The 24,212-nt window shown below is 37.4% G+C and overlaps 2 protein-coding genes across 10 annotated transcripts in view; both read right to left on the minus strand.

Moving 5' to 3' along the window:
- Positions 1-905: 905 nt before the first annotated feature.
- rab3aa (RAB3A, member RAS oncogene family, a) lies at positions 906-5,891 on the minus strand. Of its 3 annotated transcripts, none has more exons than XM_059501923.1 (5): positions 5,739-5,891; positions 3,863-4,090; positions 3,641-3,759; positions 2,948-3,072; positions 906-2,867 (listed from the first exon to the last, which is right to left on the minus strand). In XM_059501923.1, the coding sequence occupies exons 2-5, from the start codon at positions 4,088-4,090 to the stop codon at positions 2,677-2,679; spliced, it is 663 nt and encodes a 220-aa protein (XP_059357906.1). In that variant the 5' UTR covers positions 5,739-5,891; the 3' UTR covers positions 906-2,676. The 3 variants fall into 3 exon arrangements, with proteins under 3 accessions (XP_059357906.1, XP_059357909.1, XP_059357907.1); XM_059501926.1 differs by lacking the exon at positions 5,739-5,891 and adding an exon at positions 5,624-5,724; XM_059501924.1 differs by lacking the exon at positions 5,739-5,891 and adding an exon at positions 4,304-4,500.
- A 562-nt stretch (positions 5,892-6,453) lies between these two features.
- Positions 6,454-24,212, minus strand: part of pde4ca (phosphodiesterase 4C, cAMP-specific a) — a 41,246-nt gene continuing 23,487 nt past the window's right edge. For 4 of the 7 annotated variants that reach the window (XM_059501927.1, XM_059501928.1, XM_059501932.1 and 1 more), the window contains 15 exons: positions 17,924-18,115; positions 16,487-16,528; positions 15,831-15,867; positions 14,764-14,837; positions 14,633-14,682; positions 14,409-14,521; positions 11,702-11,795; positions 11,005-11,177; positions 10,801-10,899; positions 10,549-10,713; positions 10,364-10,463; positions 10,121-10,275; positions 9,895-10,017; positions 9,602-9,784; positions 6,454-8,858 (listed from right to left, as the gene is read on the minus strand). In XM_059501927.1, the coding sequence (XP_059357910.1) occupies positions 8,376-8,858; positions 9,602-9,784; positions 9,895-10,017; positions 10,121-10,275; positions 10,364-10,463; positions 10,549-10,713; positions 10,801-10,899; positions 11,005-11,177; positions 11,702-11,795; positions 14,409-14,521; positions 14,633-14,682; positions 14,764-14,837; positions 15,831-15,867; positions 16,487-16,528; positions 17,924-18,115 (2,083 nt within the window). In that variant the 3' untranslated portion in view covers positions 6,454-8,375. Of the gene's footprint in view, positions 8,859-9,601; positions 9,785-9,894; positions 10,018-10,120; positions 10,276-10,363; positions 10,464-10,548; positions 10,714-10,800; positions 10,900-11,004; positions 11,178-11,701; positions 11,796-12,322; positions 12,475-14,408; positions 14,522-14,632; positions 14,683-14,763; positions 14,838-15,830; positions 15,868-16,486; positions 16,529-17,923; positions 18,116-24,212 lie in introns of those variants that run through there. The other 3 variants (XM_059501929.1, XM_059501930.1, XM_059501933.1) reach the window with 2 other exon arrangements.

The following is a 24,212-nucleotide window of genomic DNA, read 5'->3' on the forward strand; positions in this document are numbered from 1 at the left end:
ACGAGAACAGTCTTCCCACAAACAAAGGTAGCTGGATTGTCCTGACAGATTAACATGCTCCGCTGTCAAATGAGAGATGAGCTCCTTCATTGTGCAGAAGGTTTTCTTACAGCACTGTGGAGCACCTGCGGATCGCTCCAGCCACTGGCAGGTAAACTGCGACCGGTTTGTGTTCAGACTGGATCTATCCATGTCTGAACTGTTGAACATAAACCCTTCTCCTTGTATTTGTTCATTCTGTGTGCTGTGAAACTCTTCTGTTGGACTTAAGTGTGTATAACCATTCACATTCCAAACTTCCTGCTGTTGTCGATCTACGACAGAAGAATACCCCTCTGTACAGACTGAAGAGTCATTCTGTCCACGAGAAACTTCAACCAAACTCCTGTTAAATTGCAAAAAATCCATAGTCGAGGACACCATCACCCCTCCATCACAAATGCCATAGACATCAGCAGGATTATTCAGAAACATCTGAAAGCAAGAGCCGAACGAAGTCATATTTTACAAATTACTGTTGTAATGTAATACAGAGCATTCGTAACAGGTTTCTGTAGGTCTTCACTGCATCGTCTATCCATAAATCTGTGCGGATCTTGATTTCCTTGAGAAAATGTTTAATATATACAGTACGTTTAACATGTGGATGCTCTCAATTCCCCAGACTCTCTTTATTTAGCATCTGTACTTGTCAATCAGCCGCCATCAAATAATTAATAAATAATCTGAAGATGCAGAGTGTGCATCAAACTCTTCATTGTTTCTTACGAGACAATAAACCTTCAATATAAACTAGCAAACCAAGCATTACATCCAGTTTTGCAGCTCATTGTAGGCCTTTTTGGGGCCCCTCTTTATCAAAACAATGTAAAAGGTCAACAATGACAGTAATAAGTCACAAAAGATTTCAAACATAGCTTTTTATTGAACTCAGTAAACAGAATAAACAAGTGGTCACTTGATTCTCATAAAACTCTTTTGACAGTAAGTGTCCTGCTTATATCACTTGCTAACAGTGGTTTATTCTTACCATTATCTCCCAGAGTGAAACACAGTATGATGCATATCAATTAAAAACTGATTTGTAATTTGGAACTGAGGGACTATTGTCTTTATCAAAAAAAAAACCAAAATGCCAACTACTGTACTAAAAAGAAAAAATGATCAAAACCAAACCTCTGTTTTAAGGCTTCTACTTTAAAAGTGATTACTCTGCATATAAAGCAAACAAATATGTCACATTTCTCTGTATGAAAAAGGAAATCCCAGTGGTTTGACATTTGTTGGACTGTAAACAAGGTTTTAAATGAAGGAAATAAATCTTAATTTGCCTTACAGACAATATCCCTGCATATCCAGTGACTATTTGGTATAACAAAGCTTCTGAATTGCATAGGGGGAAATCAACAGATACTTCTACAAACATGATTGTGTTTAAAACTCTGTGATTTATAAAAGCGAGACATTTCAGATGTCCAAGACTGTCATAAGTATAGGAGTAGCCCTCTTAATCTAACGCAGAATACATACATCAACAAAAACGCATGTACATAAATAAGCAATAAATGATGCAGTAAATCAACATACGTAATTACAACTAAATCAACATTATTGTGTGCATTAACATATGTTAATTCTCTAGTGATCAATCAGTGGTCACTCATAAAGCATGTTTTCTAATGCCTAAATGGGAACTTCAAGCGACTCACACTGCATTTTGTTTTAATATTAGTCTTTTCAAAATACAGTCTCGTCCAGAAACTTTTTAGCTGCTATTCTTTGATTTAGGTTCTCTTCTCATTAAAGCTTTTATTGTGTTTTCAGCCCATAGATCTATGCTTGGAAAAATGAAACATCTAGAAAATACTAGGATGAACATGCACACACATTCACACACTTCCTTTATGGTAAAACGAGGAGTTTGAGACCACCTGTATGTAGGAACCAGAGTAAGAGCAGAACATGTAACTGAAAATACACTTAACTTCATTAATTCCTTCATATTACAAAACTAGAAGCAATTAAGCACATCATAATTATTTTTTCCTAATTACATCTATTATTACACATATACCGTTTTTGCTTATATAATATATGTTTTACAAAACACACCTGCAGTTATTTAAAAAAAAATAATAGGGAGCAAATTAATTAGTGTGCATTTCGTTTTCACTCTTTAATTTTAAAATGAAGAGCGAAACGGTGCTGAATTCAAGCTTAGGATTCCTTCAAATGTTCTATCTTGGGATGAGCCTTTATGCTGGTCCCAAATGTATATTTTTCTGTTTAGGAAATAATCAATTATCTCCTGGCGATGTATTAGGGATATTTGTGTTGATAATTTGAACTTGATGAATCCAAAAACATACCTAGGAAATGCTCATGAACAGTGTAACAAAACAAAATGTGATTCACCGTAATGTCAAGTTGGAATTAATTTGACCCCGAAGTCAAAAAGATATTAAATTATTCAAATTCTAAAGAGATGAGAGGAGCATTGGTTAAGGATATCAATATAAGAGAAACAAAAATGCACTGATGTCAATCAGACAAAAGGTACAGAGAGTGGACAGGTTCTCAGCTTCATCCCATCAGCTCTTTTCTTACCAAAGCCTTCTTTCCTAGAGCGTCCATTGTTCAGTCTGCTGGGAACGGTGGAGAGGCTGTGAGCGACCCTTAGCAAGCACAGTCTGTGTGAGAGCGTTGCGGCTGCTCACTGAGCTGAGGGCCCTGCCTGTTTCCTGTAGTGGACGGGTCCGCCGACTCCGGATTCTCTGCCATCCTCTCACAGATTATGTCCACCAGTCGGTCAAATGCCTGCTTCACGTTAATGTTGTCCTTGGCACTGGCCTCAAAGAACTCAAAGCCTGCGACAGTCAAAAGAAGTAAAAGGCACTATTATATTCAAATAGAGAATACATGATGGAAATTCAAGTGGAAAACCCACCCAGCTGTTCAGACAGCTGTCTTCCTCTCTCGGAAGCAACCACTCTCTCGTCTTCCATGTCACACTTATTTCCCGCCAGCAGCACTTGAGCATTGTCCCACGAATACGTCTTAATCTGTGTGGACCTAAGAGCAGTAAACAAGTCATTAAGAAAAGCATGTGAACTGCCTGAAAGCTAGTGCAATTAACATTGATATATAAACATGTAAAAAATTTAAGATTAAAAATAAATTGTGTAATTAAATGTCAATAATAATTATTATTATTATAATAATAATAAGTTACTTTTAATAGGCCTTTGACACTGTATCCTTGTGTATCAGGTGGTAAAGATATACTTCCATGTTTTCATTCATTTAACATTCATTTATATATATATATATATACTTGGAGTCTGAGTCGAGTCTTGAGTCATTTAATGGCTCGCTAAAAAAATTCCATTCAGAATTCATGTATTGAAGTTTTTCTACTTCCATTTAGTGCCGACTTTTGACCGATGTGATTGTGTCATGTTATGTAGCAATTTCATGTTTATAGTGGATAAATCACTTGTTGCTGGAATCACATCACACCTGGTTGTTGGAGAATATAGCGCATGTTCTAAGGACAGTGTGTGTTTAGACAGAAACTAGGACGCATCTTTGCAAATGTGTCAATTTTATGAGCCACGGACAAAAACAAGCTCTATCGTACCAGTCCTGAACGGCATTGAAGGAATCCTCGTTGGTGATGTCATACATCAGAATGAAGCCCATCGCTCCACGATAGTATGCTGTGGTGATGGTCCTGTACCTCTCCTGCCCAGCAGTGTCCTGAAATACACAGAAGTTAAAGTGAAAATGTCTTGTTGGTTCTTTCAGTAAAACACTCCTTTCTCTAACCCTAAACACAAGACTCTAGCGGAGAACTCCTCACCCATATTTGGAGCTTTATCCTCTTGTCGTTCCGGTAGATGGTCTTCACTTTGAAGTCAATGCCGACAGTGCTGACGAAAGCAGGAGTGAAGGAGTCATCAGCATAGCGGAACAGGAAACTGGTTTTGCCGACACTGCTGTTACCAATGATCAGGATCTTAAACATGTAGTCAAAGTTCTGATCCGCAGACTCTTTTTGTCCATATCGAGCATCATTTGCTGAGGCCATCTGTAACAATAAAACAAAGAAGGTGATTTATAGAATTGTGAAAAATCTTTTCTTCCATATTGTGATGTACATTCAAGCGTAATGGATGGATAACAACATGGCATGGATTTACATAATTGTATTCATACTCATAATCATACAGTTCTACAGTAGAACATACTTTTTTAACAGTGGTTGTCAAACTCAAGCTTTGGTTTAATTACAGTGGCTTACTTTGGGATGATTATCTCTGGTATCTCAGGACTAGTAGATATTTGGGCAAAAGCCTTAGTTATTCATGTGAATAGTGAAATTAGCATATGTAGGCTAACAAACAATTAATCAAAATTGATTTTAGACAGCTGCTATATATAAATAAAGTAGAAAAATAAAATAAAAACTGGTGGTTTTGAAATGCCAGATAATTTAATAAAATAAGTAATTTTAGTGAACAGAGAGACCAATAACAGCCAAATTCATCTGCATACTGCATATTAACTGAAACTTTTTGTAACAAATAACTGTAGTATATGGTGTCTTTTCCAATGAACTGAATCATGTCATGAGTGACTATAATCTGTTATGTACTCTCTAGACATTCACTGTAGAAGCAATCAGATAAGAAAACTGACATAACTACAGTACAAGGCTGATTATTCTTGGTTTCAGAAACGCTTCCTGGCAATGTGTTGAATCAAATATATTTTCTTATTCACACACTGAATTATAACACAAATTAAAAGTGAATAGAGGGTGTGTCTGTATCCTTATGGATTGAGCTAGGCAGTCCGTGTAGCCATGGATTTGATAGGTTTTGTGCCCAATTTCGACCCCTTACAAATTATTACCCCTTCTCATTGAAATCGCTACCTGATTGACTAATCCTAACACCTCCCCCACACCTAAACCTACCAATACTGGGGGAGTAATCAGTCACAACACTGGCTAAACCCTGTGCCCAGCTCAGGACCTTAGCACACCATCAATATCAGGGGAAGATTAGTCTAATATTCCCATTTTATCACGGAAGACCATTTTGGTTCTTTGTTTCCCATATAGAGACAAACCAAATCCCTGAATGTTTATTCCTGCTCTGTTTAGTCTGTTATTTATCAGGCCACCTGAGCATCCAGGCACACATCGAGGCTTAACTCAAACATATTGCTCAGGCTAGGCGAACATGATTAGAGCAAGAAACCTTCGCGTATGAGAAGTGCAGCTACGTTTACGAGTTAACTGTCCAATCGAGACGTTTAAAATAAATGTCCGCCTGTGAGAGCTGACAGCGGTTAAGTCCGTTGAGCTCCGGTTAGCATCTATCCGCTTAACACACACGGACTGATTTCCTTTTTTATTCGGGTCAGTGAGTGACTAACATCCCATCGACCAAACGGACAGTAACGAATCCGTCGTAACTGCCTGCGACAATGTGCTGAGTGTCAAAAGCCAGTTGGCATTTTAGTTTGTAGCATGCAGCCAGCGATGGATTACACAGCAGAGGCTGTCTGTTTATGATCCATCGCTGTTAGCGATGTCAAATGAAGGTTAACCTACGCTGTTTTTAAATCTAAACCATTTATTTCCTGACGTTTCTATGCGCCTTCTTTTTCACCTCTGAAATAAATGCAAGGTGGGGAGGCAAGATGTTGCCAGAGAAAGCTCAGCTTACCTTAAAAGCAGGTTTATCTAGTGTGGTTTGGATGCAGTTCCCAGCCTGTGCACCTGCGCTCTCCTGCTTGCGTCACTCGACGGGAGCCAGCCGGGGGCGGGGCTAAACAATGACTGACATGTGGATTAGCCAATTACACGTCCGCTCTGTCACCTTTGCGATTTAGCGGTCTGGTGCATGAAGCATGAGCATTTGCTAGTTTTTGAAATGCTATAAATTAATACTGTGGATTCCCATTTCAATATTTTCAAGTCAATTCCAATGAAACCATAACAGTCATTTTGGACAAAAAAGTTTGATAAATCACTATTAGGAGTCATAATTACAAAAAATTACTAGCCATAATAATTATCACATATTACACAAAACGTATATCAAAATAACGACATACTAATTTATGATTATGACAAAATCAAAATAATGACAATCCAAATAAAATATGATAGTCAAATTTATGACACCAAATAGAAATGTCATAACTTCGTAACTTTTGTCTTAAATACCACATGTAATTTTTGTTTACTTTTAATGTTATAGTTATTATTTTTGTCATCATTTGTCATTATTTGTACTTTTTTATATGATAAATTCAACTTTGTCATAATTATGATTTATGTCATTATTTTTTGCCCAATTGCAATCTTATAATTTACCAAAGCAATTATTGTTTTAATATTATGGAAATGGATTTTAATAGAACACAAATGAGTCCAGCTTACTAATAGTTCTTCATTTATTGGCATTGGGAACAGGAAAACGATCACAGCAATACTAGTAACAGCATTGTAGTGGTCAACAGTACTGTTGGGATTGTCAGATCTGTGGAACAATAAAAAAAAGACCAAACAGAGGTGTGCTGTATGGATACAGTCAGTTGAACTTTGCATGGCCTGCTCAGCATTTCTTTCACCACATGAAACATTGCTAAAGAGCATAGACTGACATTAAGGTGAACATAAAGCCAATAATTAAAAGCCCCGCTTACTGTAATCCACTTACATACAAAGATTCACTGTATCCAATATTAAAATTCATACCATGGTATAAAAAGGGCACAAATAATCTGACTTAAAATGAGCACACTGCGTCAGAAAGACTTATTAATAATGAAAACTCTTAAATAAAAATTCAGCTTGACAAATCGACAGTTTTGAATAACAAAAGAAAAGAAAAGTAAATGCTCAAATCAGTATGTTACTGACAGTAGTAGATGTCATTGATGGAAAATAGCCAGTGGCAACATGGAAATTACAGTACAGCATATGGATCATGCGTGCTTGGCACTTGTACTGTGATTGGCTATGTCCCTGCGAAGAGCAGAGCACTGATCAATCACCAAAAACCAAAGAACACAAAAGGTCTGGCCCAGAAAACCAACTTTGGCTTAATGTGTTCTCTTGTAGCGCACAGCTCTCACTTTAGAACATTTGTTTAGACATCATACATTTGTAAAGATGTTAAGATACCTCATATTTTTAAGTGTGACCAGCACAGAAATAGAGAGAAAGTACACATGTAATTTGAGGACACCTATCATTTCCTATACAGCTAATGTGGGTTTCCAAGCTAGCGCAGCCTTCCAGAGACCAACTTACATACAGGGTGCGTACACATGCTGGTTACCCTGCAGATCACCGCAAATACTAGTCTTCTGTACATTAAGAATGACTCCAGATATCTTCTAAAGTGTTACCTAGAATATCAGAAGCAAGCCGTTTTAAAATTGTGACGTACAGTGTAATAATTCTTACACTCATGCTTTGGATGAAGCGGAATAGAAAAATAAACGAGAAGCATATGTAAACCATGTGAATGCCTTAAATTAAAGCAGTATATCTACAGATAAAGGTTTGAAGGGTTTTAAGTTAAAACGGTCAGATCATGAGTATAATCTGTGCAAACTTACAACAATACAGAGCCACTGTGGAGTGGGAAATCCTTTAAATGTGGCTCCAGTTCCACTATAAAGCACTAGGTGGCGTCACATACTAATAGAAAAGATCACAATCATGGCTCGACTTCAGCCTAGAGATTTTATAGTGATCCAAGGAAGACAGCGGTCACTTTGTGGGTACCCTCAAGCTGTTTGCTACATGAAAGCAATCGTTTCTTTGAATCCTGAGATGTTCTGTTGTGTTAAGGTTAGGTTGTTCTGTTCAGCTATTAATAAACCAGCTTTAAGTCAACAGAGTCTTTTTAAAAACATTTTAGTGAACATACGTCTCACATAAAAACTGTCCTGTTTATCGATCAATATGTTCGAAGGGCTCCACTTGTTCGTTAACCTTAAAGCTGGGATGTCTCAGGAAGACACTTGAGGACGTTTCCTCTCAGTCCATCACACACAGGCAGTTTCACGCTTGACGGTGAGGCCGAATGGCATCCTGAAGTCACGAGACAGAGAACTTTTTAAGAAAGCTTCACGCTTTGACAGTCCGTAGAGTTGGAGCTTTCTCCAGTGCAAGGTGACTACAGTATAAAAACGTCCTGTGGAAGCTTTCCTACCTCTCCTTTGCTCTCCTGCACTGCATCGCCTCCACCCGAGGAAGCTAAGAATGGGACGGAGAGGGATAGGGAGGTGGTGAGGAAGAGGTACGAAAGAAGAAAAAATTATGCAATGTAAAAAGTGCACTAGTGTTATGTTCCCAGGCGCAGGAAAGACACGATTTTCCCTTCTTGGTCAAGTTCTCTCTCCTCATCTTCACTGTCTGGCGGCTCGCCCATCTTAAAAGACATTGTCCTGCAGCCGGGGGAGCGAGCGGACAGGTGTGTGCGGGGAGCTGAAGACGGATGTTTGTCTTCTGGATCTGTCCTGAAGGAATCCTGTGTGGTGGAAGTGAAATCTTCATCCACGGGACTCTCAATGTCAGATTCCCCTTCTTCCTCTAAGGTCAGCTCAAACTGGAATTTCTCCCCCGCTGAGGTGGTGCCTCCACCTATCGCTGCCATCCCGACCACACTGCCCTTGTCCTCAGGGGTGGAAGTGGGACTGTGGGGGATCATGCTCTGGTACCACTCTCGGTTGTCCTCCAGCGTGTCGAGAATCTCCTGGGCATCAGGATGAACCAGATCCGCCCAGGTCTCCCAGAGCGGGTGCACGATGTAGTCAATAAAGCCCACCTGATGGACGGGGAACGGGCATTAGCATGAGTTTGTATGGTCATTATACAACAGTGGATTAAACAAAACTGTGCACAAGTGTAACTTATGTAAGCCTGTTAATAAAGTTCAAATAATTACAATGTCTGTGTATATACATGTCTTAAAAATTATAACATAATGATTAATTATTATTATTGTTGTTGTATTTGATAATAATAATAATAATAATAAAAATAATAATATAATTATAGTATTTTTATAATACAAATTTTACATTATTATATAATAACAATATTTATAATGTTTATTTCATTTTATCTGTATATAATGATTATTATTAGAAATGATTAGAAATAGAAATGATTAATATATGTACGTATATACAGAATTTACATATTCATATACGATTTTGTAAAATGTTTTATCACTATATAATATTACTCTATTTGTGTTGTTATTTTAGTATTAATTATATACTATTATATGTATTATCATTTAGAATTATCTTTTTTGTTTTAGTTTTAGATTTAGGAATTTTGTTATGCTTTTGTCAATTTTATTTTTTTATTTATTTTTTAACATTTGCTTGAATGTATTGTTATTTCAGTTTTAATTTTAAATAATATATATTATATAGAATATATTTAAATATAAATTATTTTATTTTATTTTGTTTTGTTTTGTTTTGTTTTAGATGGATTGAGGCCCAAAGTCCTCAAGGCCAGTTTGTGGTATATTATTTGGTATTTTCCCTCACTCACCTGTGATTTCTCAATGGAGGCATTGTGTTTGTCACACATGGGGCTGATCTCCATACCCTTATCTCTCTCTCGGTCCCCCTGAGTAAAAAACTCCACCATGATGCGATCCGTCCACTGACGGTACAGCTCCAGAGGCTTTGTTGGGTTGCTCAGGTCAGCACAATGCACCATGTTCTGAAGAACCTACACATTTGATTAACCACACATTTTATCTCTAAACTTTCTACTTATGAAGCAAAAAAGATTTTCTGACAATATAAAACGCCTTTGCTCCACAGAAGCTCAAACAATACCTGAATGCGATCAGAATAGTTGTCTAACAGCAGTACTCCCAGACTTGTCACCTTCTTGGTCTCTACCATGGTCTTGAGATCCGCTAACAGGTTCATATGCTTTGACATATCAGTGGCTAGAACCTGCAAAGAGTCAAATACACGGCAAATAAATAAGGTTGTAGTTTTCAGACTTGGAGCTCTTCATCATTGCCCCACAGATTCGTCTCTGCCTCCATTTCCTCACCATGTCAATGACCATTTTGCGCAGCGACTGCCTCTGTTTCTTGGTCAGGTTCTGGAAAATGTCACAGTTTTCTTCCTGCAGCAGTTTGAAGCCAACAGCCAGGTGGTGGTTCTCCAGAACAGAGGAATCGTTGTACATGAGAGCCAACTCCGAGTCTGGAGAAAAGTATTACGTTCTTATTAGTCAACAACACAGCGTGCAACCGCAATGACAAGCTTCTGCTGCTCTGCCGTGGCCACTCACTTGTGTTGATGAGGAACTGGTTGGACACTCCAGGGTGGTCCACGTCATGTATTGCACTGGCAAACATCGCGGCCAAGATCTCAAGGTCGGTGAATACAGCCTGGCAAAACAGAATTGCAAATATGAAACATTTTGCTTTAGAGACTAATGAGCAGATGATGAAAAGGAAGTTGATTGAGACAAACCTCCAGGGCAGGGGTGGATAGAAGAACATTGGTGGACTGGACCACGTCAGCGGCGTGGATGCTATTATGGTACGCTACATCTGAGTGGTAGTTCTCCTCCAGTGCCATCATGTAGGTAATAAATGTGTCTACAGGGATTTTGAATGATTTCAACAGGTCTCTTTCCTGTGGAATAGAGGTTCAAGACATTTGTTGTTGTAATGCTTTAACCGAAACTACATGAGAAAAGTTTTTTTATTCCACATTTTATACCTGAAAGATTGTGTACATTGCTACCGTTAGGGGTCGTTTGCCAGAATACTCCGATATCTTGAAAATATCCACACCCCATTTGTCAAAGTCCTCTAACTCCTGCAAAAGGGAGTTGGATGCAGTTTAAAACTGCAGATAAGGTCCATGTTTACCATGGTGATTTGAGTTTGCTGATAGTGTGTTTTACTGGCCGTGAGAGCTCACCTTGGCCAGCAGATCTTCCTGGTCAGTGCTGATGCCAAAGCGTGGGATGCTGGAAGCTGCGACACTGGAGCTGTGTGAGGGTTTCTTCACTCCACTGATCTGAGACATGGGCCGCTTTTTCTTCTCCTTCTCCTTGGTTGGGGGGGACATAATCTCCATATCATGTTGCTTCTCTGCAACACAAGTTCATTTTTATATCTACAAGCAATGACAGACGGCTCACTAAATGCACTTTGAAAGCGTGGCAGGAAATTAAATAAAAATACAAATACACAATTATTAGGGAAACTTAAAAAAAAAATGTGAGCAATTAGCAACTAACTGAAATAAACTGAAGTACTAAAATTCCTAAAACTAAAATCAATTAATGCTGAGTAGTTCACAAAAAATTACATTAAATATAAAAAAACCCACAAATGACAAAAGCCCATAAAACCACTAAAACTTAATTAAAAACCACTAAAACTTAATACTTAATTTAAAATAGCTGAAAATTAGTAAAAACTGAAAATATAAAAAAAATGCAAGCTGACTCAAAAGATTAATAAATACTATAATAATATAGAAATAATACTAAAATAACACTAATAATTTCGAATTTTTTTTCATAAATAATATTTTGTGTTCTTCTCATAATCTAATCTGAAATGAAAACATTTGCATTAAATTTGAGAAAGTACAAAATAGTTGGTTTTACCTAAGAAGGTGCTGGAGATGAACTCTGAGACCTGGTTTCCTGACTTGCTCGTCTCTGACAGCTGGGTTAGTTCTCGATTCAGCATCCTTTTGAACTGCAGAACAGGACACAAGAACAAAACACATGCGCTTTGAGAATCAACATCTCCAATCCACTGCATTTCCTTTTAATTAGAGCCTTTCTATACAACACCTAAGTTTTTTAAAATCAAAAAAATTTATTCTACAAATGTGTGCTGCAAAACATCACATGACATACTCATATCTGAATATAACTGCATCAAAGAGTGGTAGCAGGCCTTCATTCAGCTGCCACAGTCACCCAAGATGAGGGGCTGGACCAAGCAGGAGGAGTGCCTTTCATCTGTGTAGTGTTATTATGTAATCATACACGAGGTTTCAGAATGAAACACTTCAGGCTGAGGCAGCAATATGTACAGTAGTACTGTAGAAGCCACACACACTGACATCAGAAACACCCCAACACACCCAAACTGACATCCTCACGGCAACTCACTGCACCATCTGTGATTTATAGTGTCAACAAGAGCATCCCTCTCAACTTCAGATAAAAACAATGCAACAGCTTCTCCCAAGAGCAGAATCACGGCACGAGTCTTACCTGAACATACATCCACGACACAGAGAGCAGGTAACTGACATCTGGCATCTCAGCACCAAATTAAGCCTTAACAAAACAGAAGCACCTTCTGGTCGGTGCACATGCTACAGACACGTTCCAGATCGCCCGAGTCGCCCGCTTCAACAGCAGTCTAGCGGTCCAGAGCTCAGCCCAGCACCAGGAGCTCCAGCTGCCATGGGCTGCACTTGTGGCAGGCTGAGAGCGTGTGCAGCTGGCTGGAGCGAGTCTGCATCGCTGCCGCATGCTCTGCTCTCCTACTCTGCCTGATTCATGTGTAAACAGAGAGATCAGGCTCCTCCCAGCAGCCCCCTCTCTCTCTCTCCCTCCTGGCAGGTAGCTCCCCACTCGCAGTCGCATGCTGGCCAATCGGATGGGTTTTGTCACAGAGGCTGGGTCAGGGGGAGGTGTGCGATTGGCTCACGGCTCTAGGGCACATGCAGGGGCTGGATGGGGTGGATACAGGGGACTGGGGTTGTACCATGTGCACTTGGTTTGAAGCTGAAAGCTTCAGGAGCCGCTTCATGATTTGCACGCATGTGTGTGGATGTGTTTTCCATTGTAATGAGCGAGGGAAATAAATAGATGCTCACTCTGACACAGAGCAGGGAAAACAAGCAAGTGTGAGGTGTTTTTATATATTCGGAATGTTTATATCACACTAATGCATCATTGATATACATTTTTTTAGATTTAGTTTTTGATTTGTATGTAAAAAACATTGTTGTAGTATCATGTTTTTGTGTTAAACAGCAGGACTGTTTTCAACATTGTTAACAATAAGAAATGTTTCTTGAGCACCAAATCAAACTGTTCATTAGAATGATTTCTGAAGGATCATGTGACACTGAAGACTGGAGTAATGGCTGCTAAAATTCATTCTATTTTAAAATATATTAAACTAGAAAACAATTACTTTAAATTGTATTAATATTTCATGATTTTACCTTTATGTACTGTATTTTTAATCAAACAAATGCAGCTTGGTTAGCATAAGAGACCTCTTTTAAAAACATTAGGAAATCTAATTTACAGCAAATATTTGAAAGGAACTACATTTCAATTGTCCTAATTATTTATTATAACATTAACTTATCAGGACAAAATGTACATAGAAAAATGTATTATTTTATATTAATGCCAACTTAAAAAAAAATGGCTCAAGTGGTAGAGCATTGCGTTAGCAGCGCAAGGTTGTGGGTTCGATTCCCAGGGAACAAATGTTAGGTAAAAAATGTTAGCCTGAAAGCATTGTAAGTTGCTTTGAATAAAAGCGTCTGCTAAATGCATGAATTTAATATATATATGTGTGACAGAATTAGCATAAATCTTTTTCTTTCCCCTGTTTAAAATGTTTTCATTTATTTTCATTTAATAATATTCTGGATGATGCAAAAGTTGTCTCTAATTATGTAGCTATTAACTTGTTTCAAGAACTGTCCCATCTTACCCGAACTCGTATGAAAATATGGCACTGCAAATTTGACAATGTCAAGAAAATTCAGTGCTTTTATTTTAACGTCAATACTCTAAAATGTTTTGCATGCTCACTTTTTATATTTTTTTCGCCTCAACCAATGCAGGGTGATTCCTGAACGTACAGCAGATACATCAGTGATGTTAACCAGAATGAAAACACTCAAACATGTGTTCTTATGTGCGCATGTGTGTGAGAGTATGTATCCGTGATGCACGAGGTTGCTGTGTGGATGGGCTAATCACGCGTCACACAGTCTATGAAATCCCCAGCTGGAATGAGGGGAGATAGACGAGGTGGGTGAAGCAGATTCATCCATGACTCCACTCTCTCTTTCCCATTGTTCAGCACACGATGTGGACGGGGGATGGGAGCGATTCAGAACATGCATGAATCCTATTCCCATCTATAATAGACATCTGATGCATGTGTAATTCATAGAGAGGCATGTTGAGTATTTGGGTGCTGTTATCAGCAAGCGTTGATGTATTGTGTTAGATGGTTATTAGCACTTAGGGCAAGTCCCTGGGTGACATTCGAGATATTTGATCCCTTTCAGTAATGAATCATCTTTTATTTTGGTAGATCTACCTTGTTAGATGCCATCTCACTGACTGAGTGACGTGTCTTGAGAGTCTCGAGCTGTTCGAGACACCAGTCCAGCTCATCCAGAGTCTCCACTGCCAACTTGTGAAACGGCTCCTCTGCAAAATACAGCACAGCATGTTATATCCATGACTATAGTGTTCATCATCATGTGTATTAAAAATAAACTTTGTACTGTTATCCTTTTCTACAAGAGGTTGTTGTCTAACCTGGAAGGCTTGTCTTGCACATGGATGGTGGGTTGCTTCCAGTGGACCTCCTGTGGAGATTTGTGTCAGTGGAGATCAAGCATGACTTTAAAAGCATTTGAACAGACATTACACTGTTTACTGGGCCTTACTTGGTCAGGACACGGTCTTGCTGATGGGTCAAAACAGCAAAGTTGCTCCGCACAGTCCTCAAGCTGGCAAGGACCTAAGAGAAGAACAATAATGTAGGTCTGTGCCAAGAACACATACTTAGTCCTTTCTTTCTTTTTGAAGCAACTTCAACTCACTTTCTGTATTCAGAAATTATTGTATTATTATTATTATTAATTAATAATTGTATTATTATTGTCCAGCAAAATATCAAAACAGTTAAAAAAAGATTAAGATAAAGCAAAACTGTATAAGATATTTTCAGAGCACTTTTTTTTAAGTATGTTGTCTTGCCCTATAATTATTTTGCATTTTTATTGTTTTATAGAATTAAATATAGAATATTTAGTAAATAATTTATAATATATATATCTTCTGAATAGTTTTTAACCTAAATTTCACACAATTATGTCTTACAGTAAACTTAAAATCAAGAAACAATTTGAAATTCTTAACATATTATCCCATTTTGCTTCTCAATTTCATTCATGTTATTTTTTTCAATGTTTAGGTATTATTACTTGAAAACACGTTGAAACACAGGTTATTAAAATGATTTTTGCAGTGAGCGAGAGAGAATAAATGTTACATAGAGAGGTAACCTACAAAAAGAAAGATTTGTGTAAAAAGTCTGGCTTGTCTGAAATTCAGCAGCTCTTTTGGAGTTTCAAAAGGACATGAAGGGTATCTGATTTCCAAAGCCATGCAGATTTCTCATCTGTCAGCATCCATATCGACAAACCCGGTATTGGATTCCTAGCCTGTTTTGTAAACCGAGTACAGTGGTGACGCAAATCCCACGTAAAGCAAGCTGCATAAGAGCGGAAGGGCTGTTCCCGCCAATGCCAAAGGCAGCACACTCCACTTACACACAAAAAAGGCACTTCTAAATATCAGGAGATATATCTCTATTTAAAATATAGGGAGAGCAAAGTCAAACTACCATGTTCCTCAACAGAGAAACCACATGATGCAAAGTCCATGAATGCCCATTAATGTCCGATCAACTACGTAAGCTTTCATTTTCAAGGCCTACTCTAATACTAACCTGTGCAAATGGTGTAACTATCATGTCTTCTCCATGTCTGTAAGAGAAAAACACATTAACAAATCACAAATCAAACACAAAAATTACATATTGGAAAAGACAGCTCTTTAATCTCCCAATAATAAAAGGAGCCACATAAAATTACTTAAGGATCAGTGGACAGGAATGACTAAGAGTTTAAGTGTGGAGACTTAAGGATGTGGTCGGCTTCAGGTTACAGCACACCATCATTCAAAAGAGCAAGCGGCCGGTAATACGCTTTTGATTAACATGCAGTCTGGATGGAAATAACGAAATACAGCTCAGCATAAGGAAGGTATCTCAGATTCTCCAATGGGATATTAGATATCCTACATTAAAAGCTTATGGAAACACGTAATAAGAACACAGATAGGCTCGGATAGGGTGTGTCATGCACATGTATTTTAGGAGCAGCGAGAGAGAGAAGCTGAACTATAGGGAATATGCTTGGAATTGCGTCTTTATTCATATATTCCAAAGCCTCTTTGGTGGCATTAGTAATGCTTATGGTGGCAAAGAGTAAATAGGGGAAGCTCTGAGGTTAGACTGGTCTAGGAGAGTGAACCGGCATGGATTGTGTAAATGGGGGACAGCCCATTTTAGGGGCAGGTTAATATTGTTCTATATCTTCTCACCGATTTAGCCAGTTGACTTCCCAGTGCTTCAAACTCTCTTCCCTTTGAAAAGACAAGCAAGAGCTGGTGACCTACGATTAAGCACACTAGTTCATGTAAACGCAGCAAACAGCAGTTGTAGGTGGTTGCATTCACCCTGCTGATGTTGTTTATTGGGGTGGTGTAAACCAGCCTTAAAGGGGTCATCGGATGTCCATTTTCCACAAGTTGATAGGATTCTTTAGGGTCTTAATGAAAAGTCTGTAATATATTTAAACACCTTTTTTTCCCTGACAAAAACAGCTCTTCTCAGAGAAAGCCAAATTTGTATCATTTTTCTTTAAATGTTAATGAGCTCTGCTGACCCCGCCCCTCTCTTCTGAGCCCCTCTCAGAAAAACTCTGGCATCATTGTGAAACTTGCTAATTAGCACATTATTAGGAAAGGCGGTTTGAAAATATTAATTAAAAAAACACAGACAGCCATCTGAGATCGGCTCAATTTGAGAAAGGGGAAATTATTTAAAGAGATTTAAGTAAAAACACTGGGTGGATTTTTACCATTGTAGGGTGGTTGTGTACACAGACTGCCAAAACACATTTCAGTTCAAACAACTTGTAAAAGTGCAAGTAGCATCCGATGACCCCTTTAGGGTGTTTCGATTTGAACGACTTCGCTTTGACGCAGGCTGGAAAATAAACTGCAGGAAAAAAAAACCAAGAATGTGGTGCCCTTTTTTCCGACTCAAAATCCTGGCAAACCAGAGCTGACATTCAAGCGTGCTCAGATGGAAAGAACAGCTGGAAGTGGTAACAATAAGGAGTTTTTAACCAGTGCCTTGGATTTTCCAAAAGGACTGAGCATTATGATTTGATGTAATACACTATTAAAAAAGTGTGTCTTGGGAGAACCGTGTTTCAGACATAGTCAACCAGCTGGAGTAAACCACATCTGTTATGAAGCAAACGCTTACAGTCCTAATTAACAGAACTCTTCTAGCCACAAAAACACTGTAGCTCAAGAACACACTTGTGCAGCTTGTAACACGTGAAGCTTGCAGTGAATCAAACAACATGCACATGAAATCTTTTTTTTTCCTGCTGACCATTCAAAAATTTGGGGTTGGTAGGATTTTACTTTTTTATTTATTAATTTTTTGGCCTCTTAATGCTCAGTAAGGCTGCGTTTGTTTGATAAAAAAAAGTAAAAATTATTATAATGTGAAATATTATTTTCTAATGCATCCTTGTTGAATAAGAGCATATAAAAATCTATTTAAAAAAAATCATACAACAAAACTTTTGAAATGTAGTGTAAATAAAAAAATATATATAAACAAATAAAGTTATTTTAGAAAGTGAAATTTGTTTAAAGAATTAAAAGCCATCATAAATACATTTAGTATTGTAGACATTTCCTGAGCTATATTAGGGGATAAATGAGACAAGTGATACTCACAGCTCACTGGCCGTGGATGAGTTTCGGGACATGGCCTTGGGTGAAAGGTCAAAGTCAGAATCGGAGCGATACAGGAAGGACTCCCGCCGCTGACTGTGAGGGAAATTGGCCTGCAGCACAAGGCCAGAGCCTGGACTGGCCTGGGACTCCAGAGGACTGCGGCCCACCGACGGTCCATTCTCAACATCAAAACTGAGGAAAGTAAAACAGAAAGAAAGGGTTCACACAATTCACCCAGGAAACTTTATTATGGATGTTTCGCTGCATTAGGATAATTTTCCACCCCTGGGAGATAAACTGTCTCTAGACTCTTAGTACACAGCCTGTGTCAATGACCTGACCTGAACTAGTGCAGAAGGTCACTGAGACCTTGATTAAAACGGTTTCACACAAGAAACTCTCTTCCTGTGTCAATCTAGATGTAAGCACTAGCCTTGTGGGTTTGTATGACACAGCTAGACATGCAGTATATCGCATCTCCATCACTCCAAAGGCTGATGATACACGGTGCAACTTTTTGAGCAATGTTGCTGGGCAACCAGGAGAGACACAGGGCCCACGATCCATCTAAAGTATCCAAATAGAATTTTGTTTCCCATTCTCAGGGGTCCAAGCAGCATTTCTTTAAAAAAGGTGCCTGGCAAAGTTGCTCAAAAAGTTGCCCTTTGTATCATATGCATGAGATCTTTATTCATCTTTGAAAAACAAATTAAGACATTTTTGATGAAATCCGAGAGCTCTCAGACCCTCCATAGACAGCAACACAACTGTAATGTTCACAGGTCTAGAAATATAGCAAGGCCATTGGTAAAACGGTCATCCATGTGACATCGGGGGTTCAACTGTAATTATACGAAGCTACAATAATACTTTTTGTGCACAAAGAAAACATAAATAATGACTTTATTAAAAAAATGGAATTGGATGAGAAGAATTGTTGAATAAAGTCGTAATAAAGACGTAATTTTTCTCATCCCCTCGTAAAATTACAGTTGAACCCACTGATGTCACATGGACAAATATTTTACCAATGTCTTTGCTACGTTTCTGGACCTGTGAACATTTCAGTTGTGTTGCTGTCTATGGAGGATCAGAGAGCTCTCGGATTTCATCAAAAATATCTTAATTTGTGTTCTGAAGATGAACGAAGGTTTTATGTGTTTGGAATGACATATGGGTGAGTAAATAATGACAGGTTTTTTGCACTCTTAAAAACTGCTCTTGAAGAGGTGGTTCAGTTGTTGCTTTAATATATCACTATCCCTTTAAATGAACACTCATTGATGATATAAACCCCAAAAACATCTGACCATTTGTGTTAAAAGTCATAAATATATTTATTGAGTATAGGGACCTAGAAATCAAGCAGAATATTAATTATTTTCAGTTATTTCACTTCACTTTTCAAACATTTTTTAAAAATATATATTTTTAATATATTTTATTTTAAAATAAAAACACACATTTTTGTTTTTTAATTCCATGTGTTTAAATCCAATATTTTGGATAAATTCTCTCATCATTTATTCACTCTCATATCATTCCAAACAGCTATATGACTGATTCTCCTGTGATACAAAATAAAAATATTTTAAAGAATGTTGGTAATATTGGTAGTTCTGTATTTATTTATTTACCATACAATGGAAGTCAATGGAGACCAAAACTGTTTGGTTACCAGCATTCTTCAAATGTCTTCTTTTGTGTTCCGCAGAAGAAAGGGTGAGTAAATAATAACAGAATTTAACATTTTAGGTGGAGTATCCCTTTAAATGCCAGGGTATACAGCAACACTGGCATGTGACCTCATTCCACATACACAGATCTAGTAAGTCTGTCATGGTGACAGTGAATGAGAGAAATGCATTTGAGATTTCTTCCTCCTCTAAGCCAGTCTGAGTGCGGTCAGCCTGTCTATCTCAGTGACAGATTCAGGTTTTGTGGAGAGGCTGGGTAAGACCTCCTGAGACACAGAGGCAGCAAAGCTCTGAATGAGCCGTGTTCTTCAAGGTCAATGTGATTCAGGAATGCAAAGCTAAAAATAGCCCCCATTCATTGACGTGGAAGCATGTGAAAGGCCTAAAAATAACCTCCTCAGGTAAAGTCAATTCCCAATCAAACTGGCACAGAATTGAAACACACCATATATGGTGATTTCATTAATCAATGGTCCTGCCTGTGATGTGTCGTTTGTATGATAATGATCCACTGCTAATGTATTCATCTACAGTGTGTTATTAGATTAATGTGAAGGAGTGGAACAACACTGCAAGCCAATAACCAGTTTTTTTTCTATATTTGGGAGATCAGGAAATGCATTGCATAAATGAATAACAATAACACCATAAAGGAAACAACACTATTGATAGCCTCTGTTTTCCAGTTCAAGACGTAATACTGCGTTTATGCTGCTCAAGTTCAATCATGTGTTCTAATGTCGCATATAATCAGCTTTTACAACAAAAAAGAAAAGTGTTATGTATTGTGCTTTATTAACCTAGATCGTCACAACTGGGCATATTAAATATTTCTAAAAGGTGCTTAGAACAAAGTATTTTCCATCGTTCCATCACAATTTCACCATCAAGTTAGGCACATAAACCATAACTGCTTCAAAAACAGCTAGAAGCCTTGGAGTTATGATTGATGATCAGCTGACTTTCTCAGACCACATTGCCAAAACTGTCTTGGCAGGTTTTCCAGCCAGTTCTATCAAACATTTACAATTAATTCAGAACGCGGTAGCAAGATAAATTTTTAATGAGCCAAAAAGAATACACTTCACACCTCTGTTTATCAATTTTCTACTGGCTACCAATAGCTGCTCGCATAAAATTCAAGGCATTGATGTTTGCCTACAAAACTACCACTGGCTCTGCACCCATTTACCTAAATTTGTTACTTCAGACTTATGTGCCCTCTAGAAGCTTGCGTTCTGCAAGTGAACGTCGCTTGATTGTGCCATCCCAAAGAAGCACAAAGCCACTTTTACGGACTTTTAAATTAAATGTTCCCTCCTGGTGGAATGACCTCCCCAACTCAATCCGAGCAGCTGAGTCCTTATTATTTAAAATCCCATGCTACGTGTACTGTGTTAACCTAACTGAGACTTTTTGTTGTTTTTGATTGCTTCCACTGTCTTCATCTGTAAGTCGCTTTGGATAAAAGCGTCTGCTAAATGAATAAATGTAAATGTAATGTATTTGGTCATCTAGAAAATGGATTTAATACATATTGAAATAATATAATAAATAGACAATATATTAAAATTATAATATAATTAATATATAGTGATATAATAGTATATATTCATAATTAGAATAATAATTATTAAAAATAAATACTATATGTTTACTATTTATTAGTGTCTATTAAAATATAATATGAATTACAATTATAATAAATGTATAAATTTGCCAAATTTAATATATAAAAATATATTTCACCCCGCACACATATGTACTTGTTATTTTTCATAATTAAAAAAATAGACAATGTTTATCAGAATTATAATTTAATATAATTCATATATTGTAATATAATAGTATATAATAATAATAATAATTATTATTATTATTAAAAATGAAATACTATATATTTATTATTTATTAGTATCTATTAAAATATAATATTAATTATAATTATAATAAATGTACAAATTTGACAAATTTCATATATAAAAAATATATTTCACCCCACACATGTATATATTTATTTTAAATAATTGTAATAATTTATTTTCAGTAGCAACAATGATGTTATTTAAAATAATTTAAAAATGTAATAACATTTATTTTTACACTATTTTTTTTCTCTGATCTAAAACATGAGTTAAAAAGGTATAGTGCTCGTCCATCTCTATCGCATGTCCTCATTCACATCTTTCACTGATGTTGCATGAGGACAAGACGGATGTCTCTAACACGGTCTTACATAAACAACCCAGTGCACCCTATTCATGTGACCACATACAGGAGCGAGAGACATATAGACAGAGAGAGAGAGAGAGAGAGAGCAGCATTCTTCTGAATGGATGAAAACACACATACACAACAGCGCATCTCTTTAAGTCACACTACTGTATGTTCTGGCATGAGGGGACACCGTATCCATCTCTAAAAATACCTGTGCTTGGGGCAGAGGCTGTCGCTTCCACTTGGTTTCTGCTTCCGTCCCTCATCTTTAATGCTGTGTCTCCTATGGGTCCCTGTGCACACTCAGAGCGAGGTGCTTCTGCAGAGCTGCTGCTATAAATAGCCCGTCTCTGTTCGAGGGATCCGAGCAGAAGCGCTATATTTAGACCTGCAGGTAGCCTCAGATTCTTCCCCCCATTCATGAATATTTATGGAGATTTCTGCTGTGCTATTTTTAGCCCACGCATCTATCCACCCACACATTTCCATGTTGCCATTTTAAGACATCCTCCGTCAAAAGGGAATCAGGGAATTTCATCACTCAGTGGAGCTGTGTTTTTGATGCTGTTTTTGTACTGCATGTGGAAACTACGTCTACTAGTGCATAAGAGTATCAGCCAATTTATTTCTAAGTTTATATATCTCCAAATTTCAAGTTTGAATTCTCTTATTATTTTTGAATTAATATCGTACTTATAATTAATAATAATTATAATATTATAATTATAAAATAATAATTTCTTGGAGAACAGTCATGTTCACTTGCCATTTGCAATGTTTCTAGTTCTGTTGGTTTCAATATGTGAATCTGATGTGAAACATACAGATACTTCTCTGCACAATAATAAAAAAGAAAAGCTTATTATATAAACTTGAAAGTATAGGGTTACATTTTTATTTTCAACTATTCCTTTGACAGTCTTTACACTGTTTTGACAACTGTATGCATCACTAAATAGCGGTCAGTTGCACCAATGAGATGAACCGGTCGGTGTGAGCAGTGTTTGTGTTTGTAGTGCTGTGGAAAAAAGGGGCTTTTTTTCTGGGAATAGGGTGCCTCCTGTGGCTCATGATAGAATACACTTGTGTGAAGCCAGCCTTTTTCAGTCAAAGCATGACAGTATACAATACAATTACAGAGTACAAAGTGCACTTTGTAACTCAACTTGATGATGACAAAATAAATAAATAAATAAATAAACAAATAAATAACATGGTGACTTAAGCTAAATCAACTTGATGATGATAAAATAAATAAATAAATAAATAACATGGTAACTTTAGCCAAATCAACTTGATGATGATAAAATAAATAAATAACAAGGTGACTAAACCAACTCAACTTGAGGATGATAATAATAATAGTAATAAAAATCAATCAAACAAACAAACAAACATACAAATAAATAAAACCAGAGTTGGGTATAGGTACACTTTTCCTTAAGTAGTATATTTGTACTCTGTTCTTTTGCAATGGAATAATAATAATTGTTATTATAATTATTATTGAGTGGTTTATAAAAAACCCCCAAATCAAACAAACATTAAAAATAAAGAATGTAAAAAGATATGAAAAAATGCTGTACAAGTGAACAACCTGTAAATACAAATACTGAAGTGTCAAACGACTATAAAATGCATTGCTGCTGAATTTAAGTGCAAGAAATTCTGTAGATTTTTGGGTTTCAGGATGTTTGGGTTTCAGGATGTTCAGGAAGTTTTTCAAACAAAACATTGAGGATCAAACTGGATTTGCACAGTTTGCGCATTAGCTCTATTAAAATCGATTTCCTAAGCTACGAAAAACCTTTTTCTTTTGACTTTCATAATAAGTAACATGGGAACTTTCTTCTTTTTTCAACTTAAGTCTGAAACAGTATCCGCACTGTAACTCAAATGTCATTTTACACCCCTGACTTCAACTCAGCTTATCCTTGCCTTCAGGAACAGGTTGGAATTCATTCAAAGTGGAGACCAACTCGCTACAAAGGCTTCGAGCAGAAACATTTCAAGAACACCTCCAGCGTGAGGAGCAAAAGAGCTGATACTAAATCCCATGCAGCCTGTTGACTGTCAGTATCTAAACACTTGACACCTAGCATGCGTCACGAGACACTGGTGCTACGTCAGTCCTAACCCGGGCACATTACAGGACTGCACCAGCCAGGCCTGTCCCACCCGGGTCCACGCTATAGCCTAACCTACACTTAGGAAAAGGAAGAGCGCCGGCCTCACATTCAGGCATATTTGTTTATGCAGCATTTCATGTAAAGAAAAAAACAGAGGCGGAGCCACAAGTTCATATGAATCTCACGTAGTCATTTAGTCTCACAGTTGAATAACCAGTCCACTGGGACGCCAGAAGGCTGTTCATC

The sequence above is a fragment of the Carassius carassius genome, chromosome 20 (assembly GCF_963082965.1).
Source record: "Carassius carassius chromosome 20, fCarCar2.1, whole genome shotgun sequence".
In the NCBI taxonomy this organism is placed as follows: Eukaryota; Metazoa; Chordata; class Actinopteri; order Cypriniformes; family Cyprinidae; genus Carassius; species Carassius carassius.

Excerpts from the sequence above, each read along its gene's own strand:
- rab3aa (XM_059501923.1), bottom strand. The coding sequence starts at position 4,090 with ATGGCCTCAGCAAATGATGCTCGATATGGACAAAAAGAGTCTGCGGAT. Across the intron at positions 3,073-3,640 it reads TTCAATGCCGTTCAGGACTG|GTCCACACAGATTAAGACGT; the intron begins GTACGATAGAGC and ends TACTGCTCTTAG. Across the intron at positions 2,868-2,947 it reads ACAGCTGTCTGAACAGCTGG|GCTTTGAGTTCTTTGAGGCC; the intron begins GTGGGTTTTCCA and ends TGACTGTCGCAG.